This window comes from Salvelinus sp. IW2-2015, linkage group LG9 (genome assembly GCF_002910315.2).
Source record: "Salvelinus sp. IW2-2015 linkage group LG9, ASM291031v2, whole genome shotgun sequence".
NCBI classification, from domain to species: Eukaryota; Metazoa; Chordata; class Actinopteri; order Salmoniformes; family Salmonidae; genus Salvelinus; species Salvelinus sp. IW2-2015.
This window is the reverse complement of record NC_036849.1, coordinates 20,408,093-20,431,351: the sequence shown is the minus strand read 5'-3', so window position 1 is coordinate 20,431,351 and position 23,259 is coordinate 20,408,093. Positions and strand designations below refer to the sequence as shown.

Sequence of the window (23,259 nt, the reverse complement as noted above, 5' to 3'; positions counted from 1 at the left end):
CATCTTCTCAATAGAGGCCCACAGAGGAGCTACTATAAAAGGATTAGTGAGGGCTTTGTTTTCTTTTGGCAGGCAGGGTAGTCTTGGACGTTATTGTTGTTTCCTGTAGCTGCGTGTAATGTAGATATAAGGGATGTAAACAATGTCTGAGAGATTTGAAGTGAATTACCTCGACTAACTTGTACATCTGCACATAGACTCATTACTGGTACCCCCTGTATATAGCCTCGTTATTTTACTTGTAATTATTCTTTACTTTATTTGGTCAATATTTTCTTAACTCTTTCTTGGTTATGGGCTTGTAAGTAAGCGTTTCACGGTAAGGTCTACACTTGTATTCGGCGCATGTGACAAATAAAGTTTGATTTGATGAAAAGTGATTTCCTGTTGGCTTTTTTGCTGTGTGGCCTACTTTTCCCACCACTAAAATAACCACAAATCAATCAAATCAATATTAGGAAGGTGTTCCTAATGTTTGGTATACTCAGTGGAATTTAATAGGATCTCTATGGGCATACCCCTCAAGGGATTCTCCAATCTTACACTAGGACAGCCACAGTTTCAGAAAGGTTGGTGAGGAGGATGAAAAATCAGGAGAATTACGTTAATGGAGCCCTTTGCCAAATTACCTTTAGTGTATGACAGAGAGAGAGAGGCAGAGTGCAGTTTTATCAGGGTGCATTACTGTCTGGCTCACTCTAGAGAGCCATAATGAAGCTCACCTCCAGGGATTTGGTCCATTAAGGCCCAGATAAAGGCCCTCTCTGTGTTTGCCTACCTTGGTTATCCCACACAGTGGCCACAGGAAGGAAATGGACAGTCGTAATGGATGCAGATAGAGATAATGGACCACCTCTATGCTATAGTTGTTGCCTGTGCTGCTGACATGCTGTCATTTTCAGTCAAGTCCTATGTTTCAATTAGACACTACCTCTGATCACAAAAAAAGGAATTTCAGACTCACAGTGAGAATGAGAATATGTATGACTTCATATGCGTAGGAGGGAGAGTAATGTAAATTAACAAAAAAAAACATGAATATCTGTGTAATACGTGTAGAAACATCGGTGTGTTAAGGTGCAAACATGCAGAATTGTTAGAGCGATTTTAGAGTGCTTAAAACGTAACATTACCCCTCAATAATGCTGATTTATCCACTGGTGTTGAGTGGAATTATATTTTGATGGGTGAAAACAGTATTGGAAAGGTTGGCAGTACCATCATGTAGCAAAACTACCTTAGGGCTGTGGGGGTTGCCATTCCCGTTGCCCTACTTCTGCTGCCATTGACTATTCAATCTCTTCCTCTCGTCTCTTATAGAGTTTTCAATGTGAAGCGTGTAGCTTTTAGAACAATGCTGTTTTGATATTTATTATACACTGACTAGCTTTATCCTTCTACAAAATGACAAGTCAGCCATATACAATAGGTAGACATCCAAAGCCTTGTCTTGAAAATGTTAAGTTTTATTGACATACAACACTGTTAACAGAACAAAAATATATGTACATAAATAGGCAAACAAAAATATACAGTCTTACACAAAAACTTTCCATGTGGGTAATAGACAATACATTTAATTACTGGTGCATTATTTGTATTGAGGGGAATCAAAACGTTAAAACGGTCCAAAAACAAAGTAATATAAAACACTAATCAAAACCCACTGTTCTCTTTACAGACCAACATTGACCCACATGTGCAGAGAGAGGGTCCCATCAACATGTAACTGCACAGACAGACATCCAGAATACAAGGTAATGGCGAGGGAGCTTTACATTGTCTTGATTCTTGATTTGACCTCTCATTATTTCTTTAGGGGTCCTGACATTTTGCGTAGGCCCTTAATCCGATAAAGCAGCCCATTAATAAAGTCCTGAGGGGGAGGAAGAAGAAACTAGATAACGCTACCTGTTTAAGCAGTTGACTGTAAAACTCTTTCTGAGACTGTATAAGAGCAGTGAACCATTGAATTGCAACTATTTCTTTGTAGAGAACAAATGTACACTTAGCAGACTTTTGTTTCGTTTTCGAGTACATGACCAAGGCTATAATGATTGCTTGTTGTATCTCACCTCTTTAGGCTTGCCACATTCCTGCAGTAACTCCTGTAAATGGTCAGAAACAAACATGGCCTCAGTAACTGATGTGGACATTGCTCTTTCACATCAAATATTGTGCAAGCACACCAACTGGGGTCAAGTGCTTGTAAAGCAATTACCCTACTTTGTTGAATATTCCTGGGTTTATGTGTAAAGTATAAACAAGGGCATGGCTGAGGTGTAAGTATTGGCTCATACTGTGACCCACAAAATGGCCTCTTGACTGGAAAATGTCTGCAGTATGTTTTCCCTGTCTATGTTTTTCTTTTAATGAGATTGTTTTATACGGCTCAAGACAAATGTATGCGGAAACAAGTTACTGAAATAATATCTTATCTCATATTGGATAACTATGACTCTGGATTTGTCAGATTGGATGTCTCTGTGTTCTGGAGTAAATGATGGGCGGGGCTAACTGACAACACTGTGTTGATGCCTGAGCTGAGCTCCTCCCAGGGCAACCTGTCTGTAGTGTACTAACCTGCAGTCTGGATCTCTGCTCCACGTCTGACAGCTCCAGCAGCTCATCTATGTCAATCTCTAACTCTGGCATCTCCTCCTCCTGGACAGACAGACAGACAGACGGGAGGGAGGGAGGGAGGGAGGGAGGGAGGGAGGGGAAAAAATTGGTCAGAGACAATGGACATCTTTGGAGCCCCATACACACACCCATACCACCACAGACAGACAGTGGAACATTGTTTTTTTACCAGCCATGCAGACATAGATGACTGGGGCTCTCTGCCATCCCACAGTGTTTACAAACCAGTTTAACATATTTCATTCTTAACGGTACTAAAGAGAACGAGTCTCCAAGTACCACGTTTAAAAGCCATGCATGATGTACCACTACAACAATCATTTACGTGAAACCTAAAATTACGTCAAATTGTAATTTTTCCACATTTAAAGGTCTTCAATGTATTCTAAGTAGATCTACAAGACTATAGTCAACAACACTACAACTTAGTTGTGGATGTTATTACATTGGTTTTACATAGTGGTATAAAAATAATAATGATTATATTACTAACAATGATGAGATTGATGATAGAAGCATTCAGGCAAGAACAAGAGACCAGGGGCGAAGGACAGGCATCCGCCATCTAATTTCATGGATGATTTACCCAGCTGGCATTTTGCTCAACCAATAAAGTAAGAATCACTCCGGTTTAAATGTTTATGATATAAGATTGCAAGAGTTTCAGCTTCCTTATACTGGGCTCATTCCTTTACATGGCAAATGTCCTGCGCAGATTAGTCTAGGCCTAATGTGTCTTCAGAAAGTATTTATACCCCTTGACTTATTCCACAGTTTGTTGTGTTACAGCCTGAATTCAAACTTGATTAAATATATATGTTTTCTCAACCATCTACACAAATACCCCATAATGACAAAGTAAAAACATGTTTTTAGACATTTTTGCAAATGTATTGAAAATGAAAAACAGAAATACCTTATTCACACCCCAGAGTCAATACTTTGTAGAAGCACCTTTGGCAGTGATTATAGCTGTGAGTCTTTCTGGGTAATTCTTTAAGAGCTTTCCACACCTGGATTGTGCAACATTTGCCAATTACTATTTTAAAAATAATTCAAGCTCTGTCAAGTCGGTTGTTGATCAGGTCTTGTCATAGACTTTCAAGTAGATTTAAGTTGAAACTGTAACTTGGCCACTCGGGAACATTCTTGGTAAACAAGTTAAATAAAGGTAAAAAAAATAAAAAACAACTCCAGTGTAGATTTGGCCTTGTGTTTTAGGTTATTGTCCTGCTGAAAGGTGAAGTGTCTGGTGGAAAGCAGACTGAACCAGGGTTTCCTCTAGGATTTTGCCTGTGCTTAGCTCCTTTCTGTTTCTTTTTTATCCTTAGAAACTCCCCAGTTCTTACCGATTACAAGCATACCCATAACATGATGCAGCCACCACTATGCTTGAAAATATGGAGAGTGGTACTCAGTAAGGTATTGGATTTGCCCCAAACATAACACATTGTATTCACGACAAAAAGTTAATTGAGCTTGGCCCATTCTTTGCAGCAGTGCTTTGCTGCAAACAGGATTAATGTTTTTGGAATATGTTTTATTCTTCCTTCGTTTAGTATTGTGGAGTAACTACGATGTTGTTGATCCATCCTCAGCTTTCTCGTATCACAGCCATTAAACTCTGTAACTGTTTTTAGCATATTACTACTTGCTAGCTTCATTTACTAACACAAAGTTGGAATCTAGCTAGCTGGCAAGTGATTTTGGGCACTGATGAACAGGGTTGGGGATCCCAGCTAGCAATGAGGAATTGGCCCAGAAGCAGCCCTCTTCCGGGGGACCGGAACTGATTGAAATCGGCCTGGAATTGGGTGTCGGACTCGGCCTGGAAAGAAAAATGAATGACTGCCCAGAATCGTCCCAAGTACATCGGGTCCTTTCAGTCTACCGGAATTCAGCCGACTTTGCCGGCATCTACCAGAATCCCCCCAGAAGCGGCCCGATTCAAATTTAAATAAATGTATACAAAATTACCCGATTTAGTAATTTTAAATATTACTATTATACATTTTATGCATACAAATTATACACATTCACCCCCCCAAAAAATGTATGTCAGAGGAAACACTGTACACCTGGTGACCGTGTGTCACGCCTTGACCTTAGAGAGCCTTTTTATTTCTCTATTTGGTTAGGTCAGGGTGTGATTTGGGTGGGCATTCTAGTTTTTCTATTTCTTTGTTGGCCGGGTATGGTTCCCAATCAGAGGCAGCTGTCTATCATTGTCTCTGATTGGGGATCATACTTAGGCAGCCTTTTTCCACCTTTAGTTTGTGGGATCTTGTTTTTGTACTGTTGCTTTCCAGCCCTACAGAACTGTGCGTTTCGTTTTGTATTTGTTGTTTTTTCGGTGTCATCAATAAAAGAAAGATGTACGCCTACCATGCTGCACCTTGGTCCGATCCTTCCATCAACGAGCGTGACAGAAGATCCCACCACAAACAGACCAAGCAGCGTGGCCAGGAGGAGCAGACATCCTGGACATGGGAGGATATCTTGGACGGTAAGGGATCCTGGACGTGGGAGGAGATCCAGGCCGGAAGGGATCGCCTTCCATGGGAGCAGACGGAGGCAGCGAGGGAGGAACAACGACGACACCGGGGTTCGCGACCACGAAGGAAGCACACGGGGTGGTTGGCGGAGCCAGGTTTCAGACCAGAGCCAACTCCCCGCACTCGCTTTAAGGAGCGTGTGACCGTTCAGGCACCATGTTATGCGGTGATACGCACTGTATCTCCAGTGCGCATTCACAGCCCGGTGCGCTCTGTGCCAGCGCCCTGTACTTGCCGGGCTAAAGTGAGCATCCAGCCAGGACGGGTTGTGCCAGCTCTACGCTCCAGACCTCCAGTGCGCCTCCACGGCCCAATATATCCTGTGCCAGCTCCACGCACCCGGCCTCCAGTGCGTCTCTCCAGCCGGGTACGCCCTGTGCCTGCTCCACGCACCCGGTCTCCAGTGCGTCTCCCCTAGCCTGGTACGCCCTGTGCCGGCTCCACGCACCAGGTCTCCAGTGCGCCTCCGCAGTCCGAAGCCTCCTGTGACAATCCATGGCCCGAAGCCTCCAGTGACGATCCATGGCCCGAAGCCTCCAGAGACGATCCATGGCCCGGAGACTCCAGCGACGATCCATGGCCCCGAGCCTGCAGCGACGATCCATGGCCCGGAGCCTCCAGCGACGATCCATAGCCCGGAGCCTCCAGCGACGATCCATGGCCCGGAGCCTCCAGAGACGATCCAAGGTCCGGAGTCTCCAGCGACGGTCTGCAGTCCTGAGTCTCCAGCGACGGTCTGCAGTCCTGAGTCTCCAGCGACGGTCTTCAGTCCAGAGTTCCTCAGCGACGGTCGGCAGTTCCGAGTCTCCAGCGACGGTCGGCGGCAGAGTCTCCAGCGACGGTCGGCGGTCCAGAGTCGTCCAGCGACGGTCGGCGGTCAGAGTTCCAGCGACGGTCGGCGGTCCGGAGTCTAGCAGCGACGGTCGGCAGTTCCGGAGTCTCCACCGACGGTCGGTGGTCGGGCCTCCAGCGACAGTTCCCAGTCCGGAGCCTTCTGCGACGATCTACGGTCCGGAGTCTCCGGCGACGATCGCGGTCGGAGTCCCCGGCGACGATCTACGGTCCGGAGCCTCTGGCGACGATCCACGGTCGGAGCATCCGGCGACGATCCACGGTCCGGTTCCTCTGGCGACGATCACAGTCCGGTTCCTCCGGCGACGATCCACGGTCCAGTTCCACGGAAGCGAGGGATTTCAGCGAGCGGAGCGGGGTCTACGTCCCGAACCGGAGCCGCCACCGAGGCTAGATGCCCACCCGGACCCTCCCCCATAGAGTCAGGTTTTGCGGCCGGAGTCCGCACCTTTGGGGGGGGTACTGTCACGCCTTGACCTTAGAGCGCCTTTTTATTTCTCTATTTGGTTAGGTCAGGGTGTGATTTGGGTGGACATTCTAGTCTTTCTATTTCTTTGTTGGCCGGGTATGGTTCCCAATCAGAGGCAGCTGTCTATCGTTGTCTCTGATTGGGGATCATACTTAAGCAGACTTTTTTCCACCTTTAGTTTGTGGGATCTTGTTTTTGTACTTTTGCTTTCCAGCCCTACAGAACTGAGCGTTTCGTTTTGTATTTGATGTTTTATCGGTGTCATCAATAAAAGAAAGATGTACGCCTACCACGCTGCACCTTGGTCCGATCCTTCCATCAACGAGCGTGACACCGTGTCAGTGTGCATGCGTCTGGCCTGCCACAGGAGTCGCTACCCAGCTAGCACAGTGGATCTGGGCCGATTCCGGCTGAGAGTCAGGGCACTCGGCTGAGAGGCAGACTCGGCCGACGTCATGTTACTTATGGCTAGGATGCGGGGATTGAGCTCGGGCCGATTCTGGTGTGAGTTATCTGGCCCAAATGTATTACTTGGGGCTCGAGCCGATTCCAGTGAGAGTTATCTGGCCCGAATATATTACTTGGGGCTCGGGCCGATTGGGGCTACTCTTTGGCAGATTATTACACGGGCTGCTTTATATAATTAACATTTCATTATTTATTTATTTTTTCCATATTTTCCTCATTGTTTCTGTGATTCACATTTAAATTATTTAAGAGTCCTGTGTACTATTTGTTAGATTTTTTTTATTTATTTTTTTTGGATTTGTTTTACACGTTTTTGATTACGACGTGATTCAATATGTGTTATTTCATAGTTTTGATGTCTTCACTATTCTACAATGTAGAAAATAGTAAAAAATAAAGAAAAACCCTGGAATGAGTAGGTGTATTCAAACTTTTGACTGGTACTGTATATATCCATTGATTCTTTTAGAATATAACTTATAAATGCCTCATGAGCTAAGTTCTACTGTCACACTCCATGAGAACCCTAAATATAAGCTAGTTTTTTTTCAATGTTTGTAAACATTGTAAATGTTAACCAACACGGTATAGCCTCATACCATGTTTAAAACAATACTTTCGATATCATGGATGGGCAGTCCTACTAGGTTACCTAAACCAGTCAGTGTTATTAGTTGGAGTGTTATTAGTGGAGCTGCTACAATCCGTGATGGGCAGCCTCAAAATTTACTCTCTCTACCAATCTCAGGTCAGAGATATCAATGGTCAAATACGAGCTGAAAAAATCTATAGAGAGTATACAGAAAAAGCTTGACGCCTACGGAGCTGCCTTATTGGAGCTGGAGCGCGGTGCTACAGACCACAGCACTTGCATTAGCGAGGCTAACGTTGGCTCATTAAAAACTAGGGTGGCATACCTTGACAATAGATGCGAAGATATGGAAAGTAGAATGCGGAGGAGCAACATTCATCTTCTGGGAATACCGGAGGAAATGGAGGTCCCAAGACCCACGGAGTTCATGGCCCAGCTGCTTCAGGAGCTGCTGGGCCTGGAGGAGAAGCCGCTGCTAGACTGGGCCCACCGCACCCTGCGTAGCCGACCCCGGGATGGAGAACCCCAGTAACCATTTGTCATCAGGGTGCACTTCTTTCACGTCTGCAATGACATACTGTGGAGATCGGGAGAAGCATCTCCTCTCCTCTACAAGGGTAAAAGAGTATCGATATTTGCGGACTACACCACGGCTGTGGCTAAGAAGCGGGCTAGCTTCGGAGCTGTGAAGCGCCAGCTGCGCGCCTGCCCGGGCGTGAAGTTTGGCCTCATCTACCCTGCAGTTCTGAGTCTGACTTACACGACGGCTCCACGCACAGATTCAAGCAACCGATTTCATCAACAAGAATGTGAAAGCGGCTGTTGTACCGCATGGTGTGGAACAAATGGTTGGTTAGCTGGTCTTGTTAGCAGGCTAGTTAGCAGGCCGGCTGGCAGACTGGTTGGCAAGCGAAGCCAACTTTGCTGAGTTCATTGACACTTGAATGTCGTTCTTTTTTTTTATTTTCATTTCCAACCCATGTTGGTGAGTATACAGTTGACTCCCCACTATAATGTGATACAATGCAGATATGTGTAAGGACTGGGTGTCGGAGTGCGAAGTCAGGCGCAGGAAGACAGAGGATACAATGATCACGTTCATTTAATGAACCACTGACAAACAACGGCCACCCCACTTGACACTGGGTGCTCCCAATAAACTGCCCCAGACACGGGGAACGAAAACAGTTCAGAAAATGCACACTAACACAAACACGTAACGATCAGACTAACAAACACCAAGCTTACAATAAAACAATCCCGCACAAAGAAACGGGCGGGCCGGCTGACAGATAAAGCCCAACTAATTACGAACAAACACAAAACAGGTGTAACCAATGAACACATAAGGAGGGGGAGGAAAAAGATCAGTGGCAGCTAATAGGCCGGTGACGACGACCGCCGAGCGCCACCCGAACGGGAAGGAGAGCCTGCCTCGGTCGGAGTCGTGACAGTATGCATATATATATTCTTTATTTCACTCACATTATTGCTTTTAATTTGTATCATTACTATTCTATTTTGATCTAAGCCTTGATCAATTTTTTTTTAAATCTATTGCCAATGTCTGGCTGTTTTCATGGTTCAGTTGCAGTTTTACCACTTTTATTGCTCTTAAACCTCTCTTAACCAAGGTTAGTTTTCCTTAGACTCTACTGGGGACCAATCTATGCATGTTTGGTTTACTCTGGTTAAATGGTCACACATCTCAGGTAGCACAGAGTAAGAGTTATCATGCTTTGCTCTAAACATTTTTTGTATTTAGGGTTTTGCTTGCATCTCAGTTGGGGAGATACTTCGGCAAGGGAGGTTGTGAGGGAAGGGGTTTTTCCCTCTTTATTTGTACATAGTTTTTAATGTTTTTTTGCGCTTCGTCGCTTGTCTTTGTTTTTAAAATTTGCGCTTTTAGGGTAAACTACGATCTTTAGTTTACATTGTACCTTGTCCTTTACACGTCCTCTCTCTCTTAAGACATGCCTAGTGTAGCCCATCCAGCTGGAGGGAATGGTTTTAATTTTCTTACTTGGAATTGCAGGGGCATCAATAACCCAGTTAAACGTAGTAAGGTGCTACACCACCTTCATTAGCTGAAAGCTCACATCATCTTTCCCCAAGAAACTAATCTGAAGGTATCACAACAGTCAAGTCTTAGGTGCAGATGGGTGGGTCAGATGTTCCATTACTCATTTCAGAATAAGGCAAGAGGGGTGGCTATTTTACTTCACAGATCGGTACCTTTTACATGTTCTAATGTGATCGCAGATCCACATGGTAGATACATAATTGTCAGTGGTAGGCTGCTCAATACGAATGTACTTCTTGTTAATATTTGTGCTCCTTGTTGGGACAATGGTGATTTCTTTAAACCGGTTTTGTCTACACTCCCGATATGCCCTCCCATATGTTGATCTTAGGTGGTGACTTTAACTGTTGGTTAGACGCACATTTGGATCAATCCTCCACTAAACCTATTACCTTGTCAACATCAGCTAGAGTTGTCCGAACCTTTATGTCTGAATACCAGTTTCAGACCTTTGGAGAATGTTTAATCCATTTGGAAAAGCATACTCTTTTTTTCTCATCGGTTCACCACACTTTTACATGCATAGACTACTTCCTTGTAGATAACAGACTTCTCCATTCCATGTCTTCATGTTCATATAATCCAATGTATCTGACCACGCCCCTGTTACTATGGAAGTGGTCTTTCAAACCGTTGACAACCTGCGACCGCCTTGGCGGCTAAATACTCAACTGCTCAGTAATGAACACTGTCAATTTTGTTTTGGGTCAAATGTACTTTTTCATGAGTACAAATAGAACCCAAAACATCTCTGCGTCTACTCTCTGGGAATCTTTGAAAGCTTATATCAGAGGTGAAATTATTTCCTACACCGCACATGAGAACAAACACGCTGTATTGCCCAATTAGATTACATTTATGCCGTTTCACCATCTTCAGATATTTATAAGGAGCATTTAACTTTGCAAGCAGAATTTGACACATTTTTAATAGACCAGGTTACTGAACTGCTTGTCAAGTCTAGGAACACTACGAACAAGGAGATAAAGCCAGTAAATTATTAGCTCACAAGTTACGCCAACTATCATCATCACACCAGATTCCTAAAATTGGTAAATCGTCTGGTATATCATTAGATCCTAGGGGGATCAGTGATGAGTTCAAGAGATTGTACCAGTCTTTATATACTTCTGAAAGTAAAGTGGATATGTTGGAATTGGATGATATCTTCCATTCACTTGCTGTCTCTTCTGTCAGCCGGGATTTGGTTTAAAAAAATTAGAGCAGCCGATCACTGTTGAAGAATTGTCTAATGCTGTCAAATCCCTTCAATCCGGGAGAAGCTCAGGGCCTGACGGCTACTCTGCAGAGTTTTATAAAAAAGCTTCTCTCCAAAATAGCCCCTATTCTAATTGAAATGTACAAAGAAGCATTTGTAAATGCTGCTCTCCCACAGACTCTCACTCAGGCAACCATTTGTCTTTTCTTTATAAAAACAAATACCCTCTTGACTGTGTATCATATACCATCCAATTTGCCTGATAAATGTCGACTACAAAATTCTAGCCAACTTCTGGAAACAGTCCTCCCATCAATTATCTCTCTGGATCAAACAGGATTTATTAAAAATAGACACTCATTCTTCAATGATTATTTAATATTATATATAATCCCTCTGTCACCAATGCCTTTGAAGCCATTAAATCCCTGGATGCAGAGAAAGCCTTTGACCGGGTGGAATGGAAATACCTTTTTTGCACCAAATTCATTACTTGGATAAGACTTCTGTACTCATCCCCTCAAGCCTCTGTCAGGACTAATAACTCTCAATCAGATTGCTTCCCTTTGCAACGATTGACACGCCAGGGTTGCCATTTATGTCCCTTACTGTTTGCCCTCGCCATAGAACCCCTTGCAGTAGGTATAGGTATAGGTATAGTCAGATACGGACACGAACACAAACTGTCTTTATATGCAGATTATTTATTATTATACACATCCGACCGTTCTGTTTCTGTTCTTGCTGCCCTTGCCACTTTCACATCCTTCAGTCACTTATCAGGGTATAAACTGAATCTCAGTAAAAGCGAATTGATGCAGCACAATGTGGCCGCCAAAAATGTCCCTTTACATAACTTGCTATTTAAAATTGCTCACAGTAGTTTTATTTATATCGGGCTGCACGTCACAATAAGATTTGAAAACCTTCATCAGGCCAACTTTGCTCCTCTTTTAACCCGTACTAAGGGTGATTTGGAACGCTGGTCTTTGCTACACCTCTCCTTAGTCGCAATAAGTAATTATATTAAAATGAATACTCTCCCTAAATTCTTATATCTCTATAAGTGCCTACCGATTTTTCTTCCCAAAACGTTTTTCAAAAAGATCGACGGCCTAATTCTTCCTTTTATATGGGACAAAAAGCCCCCTAGGATACGAAAACAGCTTTTGCAGAGGCCCAAACCAGACGGCGGTCTAGCGCTACCGGGTTCCAGATTCTATTATTGATTCTATTATTATCTATTAACCTTAGGATCATTCAGTACAGGTTGCAGAGCAGAGAGATACTCCCACCCCCAATTTGGCTAGAGATGGAGGCTGCCTCATTTATACCGGCATCATTGTCTTCCCTCACTCCTCCGTTACAGGCCCTTACTCCTCCTTCACCCAAAACACATGTCAAAACAACATTGAAGATCTGGAATCAATTTAGACACCACTTTGGGTTTCAGACAACCTCTTATTTCGCTCCGGTAGCCTCAAACCCAGCTTTTCCCCCCATCTATGGTTGATGGTGCTTTCTCAACATGGTCTAGTCTCGGTATTAAAAGATTTAGAGATCTTTATATTAACAATACATTTAGTACGTTTGAACAATTATCAGCTAAATGTGGTCACCCCAGACATAATTTCTTTAGGTTCTTACAAATCCGGAGTTGGGTCCATAGCAAAGATCCCCGATTCCCCACACTTCCTGGTGAAACACAGTTTGACACATTTCTTATCCCACTTCCTACTCTGAAAGACACCTTGTCAATAATCTATAGTCAACAATATTAAATCCTCATGGGAGGAGGAACTGGGTGAGGAAATATCTGATGAACTATGGGAAGGGGCACTCAAAAGGGTACATACCTCTTCTATTTGTGCTCGGCACGGTCTCATTCAATGCAAACTCATTCATAGGGCTCACTGGACCAAAGCAAGATTATCCAAAATTTACAAGGTTGTGAAGCCTAATTGTGTACGATGTAACCAGTCTCCTGCTAATCATGTACACATGTTTTGGTGTTGCCCATCTCTTGTTGGTTTCTGGAAAGACATCTTTAATACACTTTCAGAATTAAGCGGCACACAGAACGAACCAGACCCTCTTATTGCATTATTTGTGGTTTCCTTACCCACATTACAACTGACCAAAATGAATAAGGATGTAATTGTCTTTGTCACTTTGTTAACAAGACAATTCATTTTACTTAGATGGAAATCCTCTGTACCCCCTTCTCATGCAGTTTGGATTAAATCCGTTTTGAATTGCATAAAGTTGGAAAAACACACACTCAATGGATCTATAGACAAATTCTATGCAATGTGGGCTCCCTTTTTCATATGTTAAATGACTACATTTCCCTGCAGTTCCAGAGTGATGTATATTTATAAATCGGTGATGTAAGAGGCCTAGTATGTGTATACACGGTATCTGGGATGTTAAGGAGGACTGTATTATCTGTGCCAGTTGTCCTGTAACAACTGTATCAAAATATATATATTTTTGTCTTAGTTTTTTGTGTTGTTATATTTCTGTCTCACTCTTTGTTTTGCTGTATTGTTGTCTTTGATTTGTTGTTTTATATTACTACCAAATAACTTACAAGTGCAATTATTTTGTAAATGCTGGTGTTGAAAATCCAATAAACAAAGTTAAAAAAAAATATATATATATACACTGCTCAAAAAAATAAAGGGAACACTTAAACAACACAATGTAACTCCAAGTCAATCACACTTCTATGAAATCAAACTGTCCACTTAGGAAGCAACACTGATTGACAATAAATTTCACATGCTGTTGTGCAAATGGAATAGACAAAAGGTGGAAATTATAGGCAATTAGCAAGACACCCCCAAAAAAGAGTGATTCTGCAGGTGGTGACCACAGACAACTTCTCAGTTCCTATGCTTCCTGGCTGATGTTTTGGTCACTTTTGAAGGCTGGCGGTGCTTCTCACCTAGTGGTAGCATGAGACGGAGTCTACAACCCACACAAGTGGCTAGGTCAGTGTGCAGTCATCCAGGATGGCACATCAATGCGAGCTGTGGCAAAAAGGTTTGCTGTGTCTGTCAGCGTAGTGTCCAGAGCATGGAGGCGCTACCAGGAGACAGGCCAGTACATCAGGAGACGTGGAGGAGCCGTAGGAGGGCACCAACCCAGCAGCAGGACCGCTACCTCCGCCTTTGTGCAAGGAGGTGCACTGCCAGAGCCCTGCAAAATGACCTCCAGCAGGCCACAAATGTGCATATGTCAGCATATGGTCTCACAAGGGGTCTGAGATCTCATCTCGGTACCTAATGGCAGTCAGGCTACCTCTGGCGAGCACATGGAGGGCTGTGCGGCCCCACAAAGAATGCCACCCCACACCCCATGGATTGGACCGCACTGTGCCAACACAGTTCATGCTGATGGATGTTGCATCGCTTAGCAGTGGAATACATTCTACCCATCTCCGGCGTCCTGGCGGACACGTCGTTCACGTTCTCGTTCCACATCGTGTACTGATCCGGTGCCCTCACGATGGTAAACTCCGACTTTCAAGCCACAGCCAGACCTCTGTCGAACGATGAGCGACACGTGGTGTCGCCAAACAAATGCAGCGGCAAGAGTGGGCGACGAGCTTGCCGAATCCATGGTGTATCGTCTGGACAGAATGGGATGCAGCCAAGCGTCCTGCACGGTAGCTGGCTGTAAGGCCACAACCCCCCACCTTGGACGTCGGGCCCTCATACCACCCTCATGGAGTTGTAGATAGTTGTGACACCGTAAGGTTCCGAAGACTGGAGACGACATGCGCGCACTATGAGAAGACGCTGAGACGTGACCGATCCATGCAGGGGCTCTGGAAGATGCTAGCCTCCTTGCCACAAAAGGCGGAAGCAAGGTACAAAAGGAGAGAGACGGTGTGGACGGGTAGCAACAGAAGGTCGCTCGACTTGTCCTGTATTTGCGCCTCCTACGCCTCATCCACGCATACTAGTCAGCTGGCGCCGTATAAGTTCTCTAGACGAAAGGAAGCGACTCGTCATGCTAAGGCTGACACTAACGCTGAACACGAACGCAGCAGCAAACCTTTTTGCGCGACAGCTCGCTATTGATGGTGGCCTCACAGGATGAACTGCAGCTACACTGAAGCACACATAGTGTGGGCTTGTAGGCCAGGGTCTCATGCTACTAGGTGGAGAGCACCGCCAGGCATTCAAAAAGTGACCAAAAACATCAGCCGAGGAAGCATCCAGGAACATGAGAAGTAATGGACTGTGGTCACCACCTGCAGAATCACCCTTTTTAGGGAAAGAAAGGTGTCATGCTATATTTGCACAGCTGTACTATAATTTCCACCTTTTGTCTATTCCATTTGCACAACAGCATGTGAAATKTATTGTCAATCAGTGTTGCTTCCTAAGTGGACAGTTTGATTTCATAGAAGTGTGATTGACTTGGAGTTACATTGTGTTGTTTAAGTGTTCCCTTTATTTTTTTGAGCAGTGTATTTATATATATATATTTTAAAGGTGTGAAGTCAGCAATATGGTTCAGTGCCACTGCCACTCAGACCCAACCAGCTGGCTACTTGTATACATTAGAGATGTCTCTAAATAACTCTGTAATGATACAGGGGGCTGACAGTAAATGCTTCTACACGGAAGAGTCAGAGTACCCAACCACAGCGAAACCTGCCTTCCCCTGAGTTCATGCGAAATTAATGCCATTAGCCAAAGCACATGGACCAACCATGTCTCCCCCGGGCCACACCAGTCGGTGGTGTCTACCAAACAACTAATTCACCTCAGATAGACTGGAGTTTGTCAAGACACCACTGAAATCCGACATGAAAACAATAGCTCCTTAAATCCTCATAGAGGTAGGACATACTTAGGGCCATGAGTTTTTTTCTGACTGCGTGACCTGCCCAGGAAACCTTGCTGGCCCTAGTCATACTGTTTAAATGTTGTTTTATCCATACAGGGCTGTGCTACAATTGAAATAGAAACCCACAAAGACTGTATCTACCAGACAACAGGTCTGTTTCATATGGCAGGCCCCATAACTACAATAACAAAGGAGTACTGTCGAGGTACTGTTACTGCTACTGTCTGTTATCATCTCATCAATCATGCAGGGATCCCATCCCTCCGTCATGAAGGGCCTTCTCTCTCAGGGATTCCCCCAGACTAATTAGCACAGTCTGGAACTCAAACAGTTAAACCTAATAACATTAGTCTTGTACTGATTATATGTTCAAAACATCTGCTGTACGTGATACTTATGATAATAATAAGAATAACTCTATACATTGGCATGAAAATTATAAATAGCAAGACTGACTTCATAGAGATTCCACAACAGTATACCATGACGCATTTCAGGGATCTTTGTGTATATATATATACTACCGTTCAAAAGTTTGGGATCACTTAAAAATGTCCTTGTTTTTGAAAGAAAAGCTATTTTTTTATCCATAAAATAACATCAAATTGATCAGAAATACAGTGTAGACATTGTTAATGTTGTAAATGACTATTGCAGCTGGAAATGGCTGATTTCTTTTATGGAATATCTACATAGGCGTACAGAGGCCCATTATCAGCAACCATCACTCCTGTGTTCCAATGGCACATTGTGTTAGCTATTCCAAGTTGTTCATTTTAAAAGGCTAATTGATCATTAGAAAACTCTTTTGCAATTATGTTAGCAGAGCTGAAAACTGTTGTCCTGTTTAAAGAAGCAATAAAACTGGCCTTCTTTAGACTGGTTGAGTATCTGGAGCATCAGCATTTGTGGGTTCGATTACAGGCTCAAAATGGCCAGAAACAAAGAACAAGGAACACCTGTTAATTGAAATGCATTCCTCATGAAGCTGGTTGAAAGAATGCCAAGGGTGTGCAAAGCTGTCATCAAGGCAAAGGTTGGCTACTTTGAAGACTCTCAAATATAATATATATATATTTAGGAATAAGGCTAATGGAAACCTTACAAAATGCCAAACGCAATTACAGGGGTTTTATTAAAATCACCCAGGCTTAGCTCACATGCATGGGCTCTCTACTGGCCAGATCTGGTGGAGACTCTGGGTGTCTGCCACCAGAATGGCAGTGGAGGCTGGAATAATGCACGGCTCACAATAATGGCTGGAACGGAACAAATGGAATGGCATCAAACACGGAAACCACGTGTTTGATCTATTTGATACCATTCCACCTATTCCACTCCAGCCATTACCATGAGCCAGTCCTCCCCAATTAAGGTGCCACCAACCTCCTGTGCAGACTGGCTGTAATAAATGTCTCTCCCTCCCATATCAGTGTTTTAAAATGTATTTTATTTCACCTTTATTTAACCAGGTAGGCCAGTTGAGAACAAGTTCTCATTTACAACTGCGACCTGGCCAAGATAAAGCAAAGCAGTGCGACAAAAACAACAACACAGAGTTACACATGGGGTAAACAAACGTACAGTCAATAACACAATAGAAAAATCTGTATACAGTGTGTGCAAATGAAGTAAGGAGGTAAGGCAATAAATAGGCCAATAGTGGCGAAGTAATTACAATTGAGCAATTTACACTGGAGTGATATATGTGCAGATGAGGATGTGCAAACAGAAATACTGGTGTGCAAAAGAGCAGAAAAACCAAAACAAATATGGGGATGAGGTAGGTAGTTGGTTGGATGGGCTATTTACAGATGGGCTGTGTACAGCTGCAGCGATCGGTAAGCTGCTCTGACAGCTGACGCTTAAAGTTAGTGAGGGAGATATAAATCTCCAACTTCAGTGATTTTTGCAATTTGTTCCAGTCATTGGCAGCAGAGAACTGTAAGGAAAGGCGGCCAAATGAGGTGTTGACCTTTGGGGGTGACCAGTGAAATATACCTGCTGGAGCGCCTGCTGCTATGGTGTTGCTATGGTGACCAGTGAGCTGAGATAAGGCGGAGCTATACCTAGCAAAGACTTATAGATAACCTGGAGCAAGTGATGGGTAGCACACAGGTCGCAGTGGTGGGTAGTATATTGAATGATGTGTTGAATGGGATCTTGTTGAACCTGATGCCCTGGCCCACAGGCCACAGTCGCTGCCCTCTAACTATACACTTTCGATGCATTTATTTGGAAATGTGTTGCTACTGAGGATATGCTGCTGTCAGTGTTCATTTAGACCTCATCATAAACTCACCAGGTCACTACATTACCGTGACTCCCCTCCTCTTATCTCAATTTTATAGCTAGGACCCTGAGTTTTTCCAGACCACATGACCTGACCAGGAAAAACTCTGTGCCCGAGCTAGACTCCAGGTCAAGTAGTATGGTCAGGAAAAACTCTTAGCCCTACATATAGCTATTCTCAGGAACTAAAACTTTCATAAGGACACCACTCACATGTGATGCTCTCTCATGCCCTGAAGTGTCAGTAAGCCATATGCAGAATTATTTTTTGTTAGTGGAGGAGAATGTTTTGGTTGGAGGCACTCAGACCATCTGTGGTCACTCACTGCCCCAGCCCAAGTTTCTCCTCCAGTTTCTCCTCAATCAGGACAGTAAAATGAGAAACATCACCCTCCTCCACCCCCACCTACCCCAATCCAGCTTCAAACAGAGGCTGTTACAGTGGTGCAAAGTACTTAAGTAAAAATATTTTAAAGTACAACTTAAGTCGTTTTTTGTGGGTATCTGTACTTTACTATTTAAATTGACAACTTTTACTTTTACTCCATTACATTCCTAAAGAAAATATGTACTTTTTACTCCCATACATTTTCCATGACACCCAAAAATACTTTTGAATGCTTAGGCAGGACAGAAATATGGTCAAATTCACCCCCCTATCAATATAACACGTTGTCATCCCTACTGCCTCTGATATGGCGGACTCACTAAACACAAATACTGCATTTCTAAATTATGTCTCGGTGTTGGAGTGTGCCACTGTCTGTTCCTAAAAATATATACATTTGTCCTGTCTGGCTGGCTTAAAGGTCCAATGCAGCCATTTTTTTTATCTCAATATCAAATCATTTCTGGACAACAGTTAGGTACCTTCCTGTGATTGTTTTAAATTAAAATGCTCCAAAATAAACAAAAATAGCTTCTTAGCAAAGAGTAATTTCTCAAGCCAGAATTTAACTAGGATGGTCTGAGAGTGGTCTGAGTGGGGAGGGGAAAACTGAAAACTACCTGTCATTGGCAGAGAGGTTTGAAACGAATTAACTAATTTACCACCTGGTGAAGTCCCACCAAAATAGGTTGACATTTCAGGTGGTCTTTTCAAACAGCTTTTACACAAAAAGGGCATAATCATAATTTTCACAATTTCACAGTATTATTCCAACCTCATATTGTGGAAATATTTCTAAAACACATGAATATCACGTTTTGACTGCACTGGGCCTTTAATATCTGTAATTTAATATATGACAATTGAGAACTTTTTCTACCACTGTACTTAGCACATTTAAAACCAGATACTTCCAGACTTTTACTCAAGTTGTATTTTACCTGGTGATTTTCACTTTTACTTGACTAATTTTCTATTAAAGGTATCTTTACTTTTACTCAAGTATGATGATTTAGTACTTTTTCCACCATCAGGTGGACGCCCATGCTCCTGAAGACATCCCTCTGACTCCGCTGTGCCATTCCTCTTCATGTGGGAGCCAGACTTCTGTTGCCATGGCATTCCCAGCAAATTGTTGCAGCCTCCGAATAGCAGTGCAGTTATGACACGGGGGTCCTACGATCTCCACACAGGGCTCCCAGTCATAATCTATTAAATCAATTATGCAAATGCACAGTGTCTCCGTTTGTGGTGTGCAGTTCTGGCCTTAAGTAGTTATATAGGCAGCCTCCCTGTCAAGATCTAGGCTGTAAACCTCAAGTTCTTAGATGTGTTCTGATAGCAAACTGGCCAGAGGCAACAGGGATTTGCCTCCCTGTCTGAACCCATGTCACAGGGGGGTTGATGCTCATCTTCTGAGGACAGAGGCTGCTGCCACAATAGTACTGTCTGTGTAGTGTTCATTAATAAGGAAAAGGGTGATTGTATCAGCCAATGACTATATTTATGTTACATAATGTTTGGTTATCTCTTGAATGCTGTATGTATGTCCATTCAGCGATCAGGAAAGGGTATACAATCATTTAATATGATGTATAATCATCCTAATATGATGGTAATATAATGCGTATCTTATCACTAGTTTGTTACACAACCCCCAAGAAAACTACCAATCAGAGCTCTATATTCTGTGCTTAACACCAAAGCAGTGTGGGAAAATAATTTGCTGCCAGTAAATGAAACCTAGATCAATGCACACACAGCCACACCTCTGTTCAGACACTCCACTCTCCCTCTCTTTTTTCTTCACATGTTGTGTAACCCTCCTCAGGCACCTGTGCTGCTCCGTACCTCCCCTGCGCTCTACCCATACAGCCCCTGGGACCTAGCTAACTGTGCCTGTAGCAGCCTTGCACGACCTACCTCACAGTCAAAGAGCAGGTGCAGCTGATTGTCGATCCACTCCTCGATATCCAGCCTCCTCTGCAGGTCCTTGCGGTTGTATTTGACGGTCAGCTTGCCCAGTTTGCGATGTGGAGGCTCCTCTGTTTTGTCTGCAGACTGGAACATCACCCTGGACTGGGTGCCTGGCTCCGACGCCATGCCTGCCATGGCCTCGGGAAAACAGCTGAGGAAACACAGAGCCGTCTCTCTCGTTCTATCTCTCCCTCTGTCTCTGGTGCTCTCACTCCCACCCTCTCTCTTCGCTGTCTTGTGTGCTCGCTCTTTTTCTTCTTCTCTTGCTCTAGCTCTCCTACCTATCTATCTTGCTTGCTTGCTCTGTCTATCTCTGTCTGCTCGTCTCTCTCTCTCTAGTTCTCTCCTTCCCTCTCTCTCCCTCCCTCACACCCTACCTTGCAAGCTCGCTGCCTGTGGAGGATGGTAATGAAATACTCCTCTGTGTGTGTGTGTGTGTCTCAGTAGGTGTGTGTCTGGGTGTGTTTGCTATCCTTCTCTCTCAAGTGGGAGAGCATAGGTCAATTACAGAGCGATAAAGACTAAGGGTTGAGGGGGGAACCAAAGCTAGGAGTATGGCAGCTGTTAGCAATAATTCTATTTTCATAATTTTGTATTCCAGAAATTAATTATAGACCCAAATTCTAACAAATGATTTTTGGTTTCAAATTTCCCCATGTGTCCTAATCAGGAAGTGACTGTATTACTCTGTGGTTTATCATCTCTACATCACAGCATGTGTTCAAACTATGGGCCCCTGTTTATCCACACTTTTCACAATACCTGCGTCTCCCAGACAGGTGATCCAGACTTCATCCAGTGTTCATTAGCTCCCCTCCATGTCATTTATAACAGCTATTATCAGATGTACGTTTAATCAGCCTTGAAGCCAAATTGGCATCCTCAGTTACACCTCCATCAATGATGGATGAAAGAAATAGAGGGCCGGTAAATGCTATTAATGATCACTCAGAGGGTAAAACCCAAAACCCAGTGATAAGGCTCTGAACTAACCCATTTCATTTGACAAGGTCAAATATCACCAGCAACTAAATTAGTCAAGATCAAAACTACGTAGTTGTCCTTTCTGTGCCAAACTAGTACAATTGAGACTAGAGGGCTAACAAGGGTACACCGTAGAGTTTCCATAGATCCTATTACAATATTAACAATGAGATGCTGCTTTTTGTTTTGGCAGTGTATCAATCAGCCGTAGCGTTATGTGTTCACTTGCTGATGCACAGTCTGTTACAAACACTGAATTATTGAGCTCCTCTGGCAGCTCACCTATCCAGGCAAACAAATTCATTCATCACATCCACTGCAACCTGGTTCTGCATTGCCAGGCTGGCTGAAAGGGGACTGGGGCTAGGGACCAATGGATCAGGGGACCAAGGCTGGCCGTCAACTCATTTTAGACACACCTCAAATAAGTGCTGAATCTCACATGAACTTGGCTCTTGATTGGTTCTCTTTATACTGCAACTAGTGTGTAAGCCAGTATGAGCTAGTAAAGGAGTTAAGTCAAATCAAATTTTATTAGTCACATGCGCCGAATACAACAGGTGTAGACCTTACAGTGAAATGCTTACTTACGAGCCCCTAACCAACAGTGCAGTTTAAAAAAAGATATAGATAAGAATAAGAGATAAAAGTAACAACTAATTAAAGAGCAGCAGTAAAAAATAACAATATATACAGGGTACCGGTACAGAGTCAATGTGTGGGGGCACTGGTTAGTTGAGGTAGTATGTACACCTGCTGCTCTTGTGTTTTTACTGGTTTACTAGACGTGTGGATATAACGGTGAGTTACTCATAACACTTTGCCAATAACAAACATAAAGTGTGCATGTGTTCATGTGTCTTAAAAGGTTATTGACTTTCACATTACTTGTTTCAGGCAGCAGCAATGACTCAGTACAGGAGTCACTATGCAGCATCAGCTTCATGTAAAGAGGAATAAGACAGTAGGGGCCCATGAGTCATTGACATTCTGACAACAATATTTCAGAACACACACAAGAAACTGATCATTCAGATGATCTGGATAATCTTCTGTCTGACACTGCCATCTTGTGGATATAAACAGATAGCATTTGGTAAAAGTGAGAACATTTTGACTGAAATATAATGTTATCATAGCAAAATTTGTAATAAAGTCAAAGTATTCTTACTAGCTTATTATAAATATTAAGTATACTTCCATTCACACCTTGTTCACATCTTCGGTTTTACATTTTATTTTGTTAGGTAAGAAAAATGGGTGTATTGTTTGTAAATTTACATTTGTGAATACGAAATTTGGCCAAAATAATGAATTACATGAAATTGTTTCAAATTATTTATATCGTAGGTAAAGAATCCAAGTATTACATCATCTCTCCATAATAGGATAAAATCTTCATAAATATGATCAATTGTAAATCAACTGATGTCTTGCCACAGATTCTTTATATCAGTGGTTCCCAAACCTTTTGTAGTCCCGTACCCCTTCAAACATTCAACCTCCCGCTGTGTACCCCCTCCAGCACCAGGGTCAGCACCAGGGTCAGCGCACTCTCAAATGTTGTTTTTTGCCATCATTGTAAGTCTGCCACACAAACACTATACGATACATTTATTAAACATAAGAATGAGTTTGTGGGAAGTGACAAACCAGGCTCGTGGGAAGTGACAAAGAGCTCTCACAACGTGTAATGGAGGATGGTTGTAAATCTGAGTCCATAGAGGTGTGCTCAGGTGTTCCGCAAGGTTCTATTTTGGGCCCACTGTTGTTCATTTTGTATATCAACAATATTGGGGATCTTATTGAAACAGCGGATGTTCAGTTTTATGCAGATGATACTGTTCTTTATTCAAGTGGTAGTAGTTTAT

The 23,259-nt window shown here is 43.2% G+C and overlaps 1 protein-coding gene across 1 annotated transcript; it reads right to left on the bottom strand.

Moving 5' to 3' along the window:
- Window positions 1-1,445: 1,445 nt before the first annotated feature.
- On the bottom strand, window positions 1,446-20,751 carry ppp1r14d (protein phosphatase 1 regulatory inhibitor subunit 14D). The gene is made up of 4 exons (XM_023994651.2): window positions 20,351-20,751; window positions 2,584-2,664; window positions 2,076-2,108; window positions 1,446-1,876 (listed from the first exon to the last, which is right to left on the bottom strand). The coding sequence occupies exons 1-4, from the start codon at window positions 20,537-20,539 to the stop codon at window positions 1,808-1,810; spliced, it is 372 nt and encodes a 123-aa protein (XP_023850419.1). The 5' UTR covers window positions 20,540-20,751; the 3' UTR covers window positions 1,446-1,807.
- Window positions 20,752-23,259: the final 2,508 nt, after the last annotated feature.

Coding starts and splice junctions, on each gene's coding strand:
- ppp1r14d (XM_023994651.2), bottom strand. CDS start 20,539: ATGGCAGGCATGGCGTCGGAGCCAGGCACCCAGTCCAGGGTGATGTTC. Junction 2,665..20,350: donor ACCTGCTCTTTGACTGTGAG/GTAGGTCGTGCA, acceptor CTGTCTGTCCAG/GAGGAGGAGATGCCAGAGTT. Junction 1,877..2,075: donor AATGTGGCAAGCCTAAAGAG/GTGAGATACAAC, acceptor CCTCCCCCTCAG/GACTTTATTAATGGGCTGCT.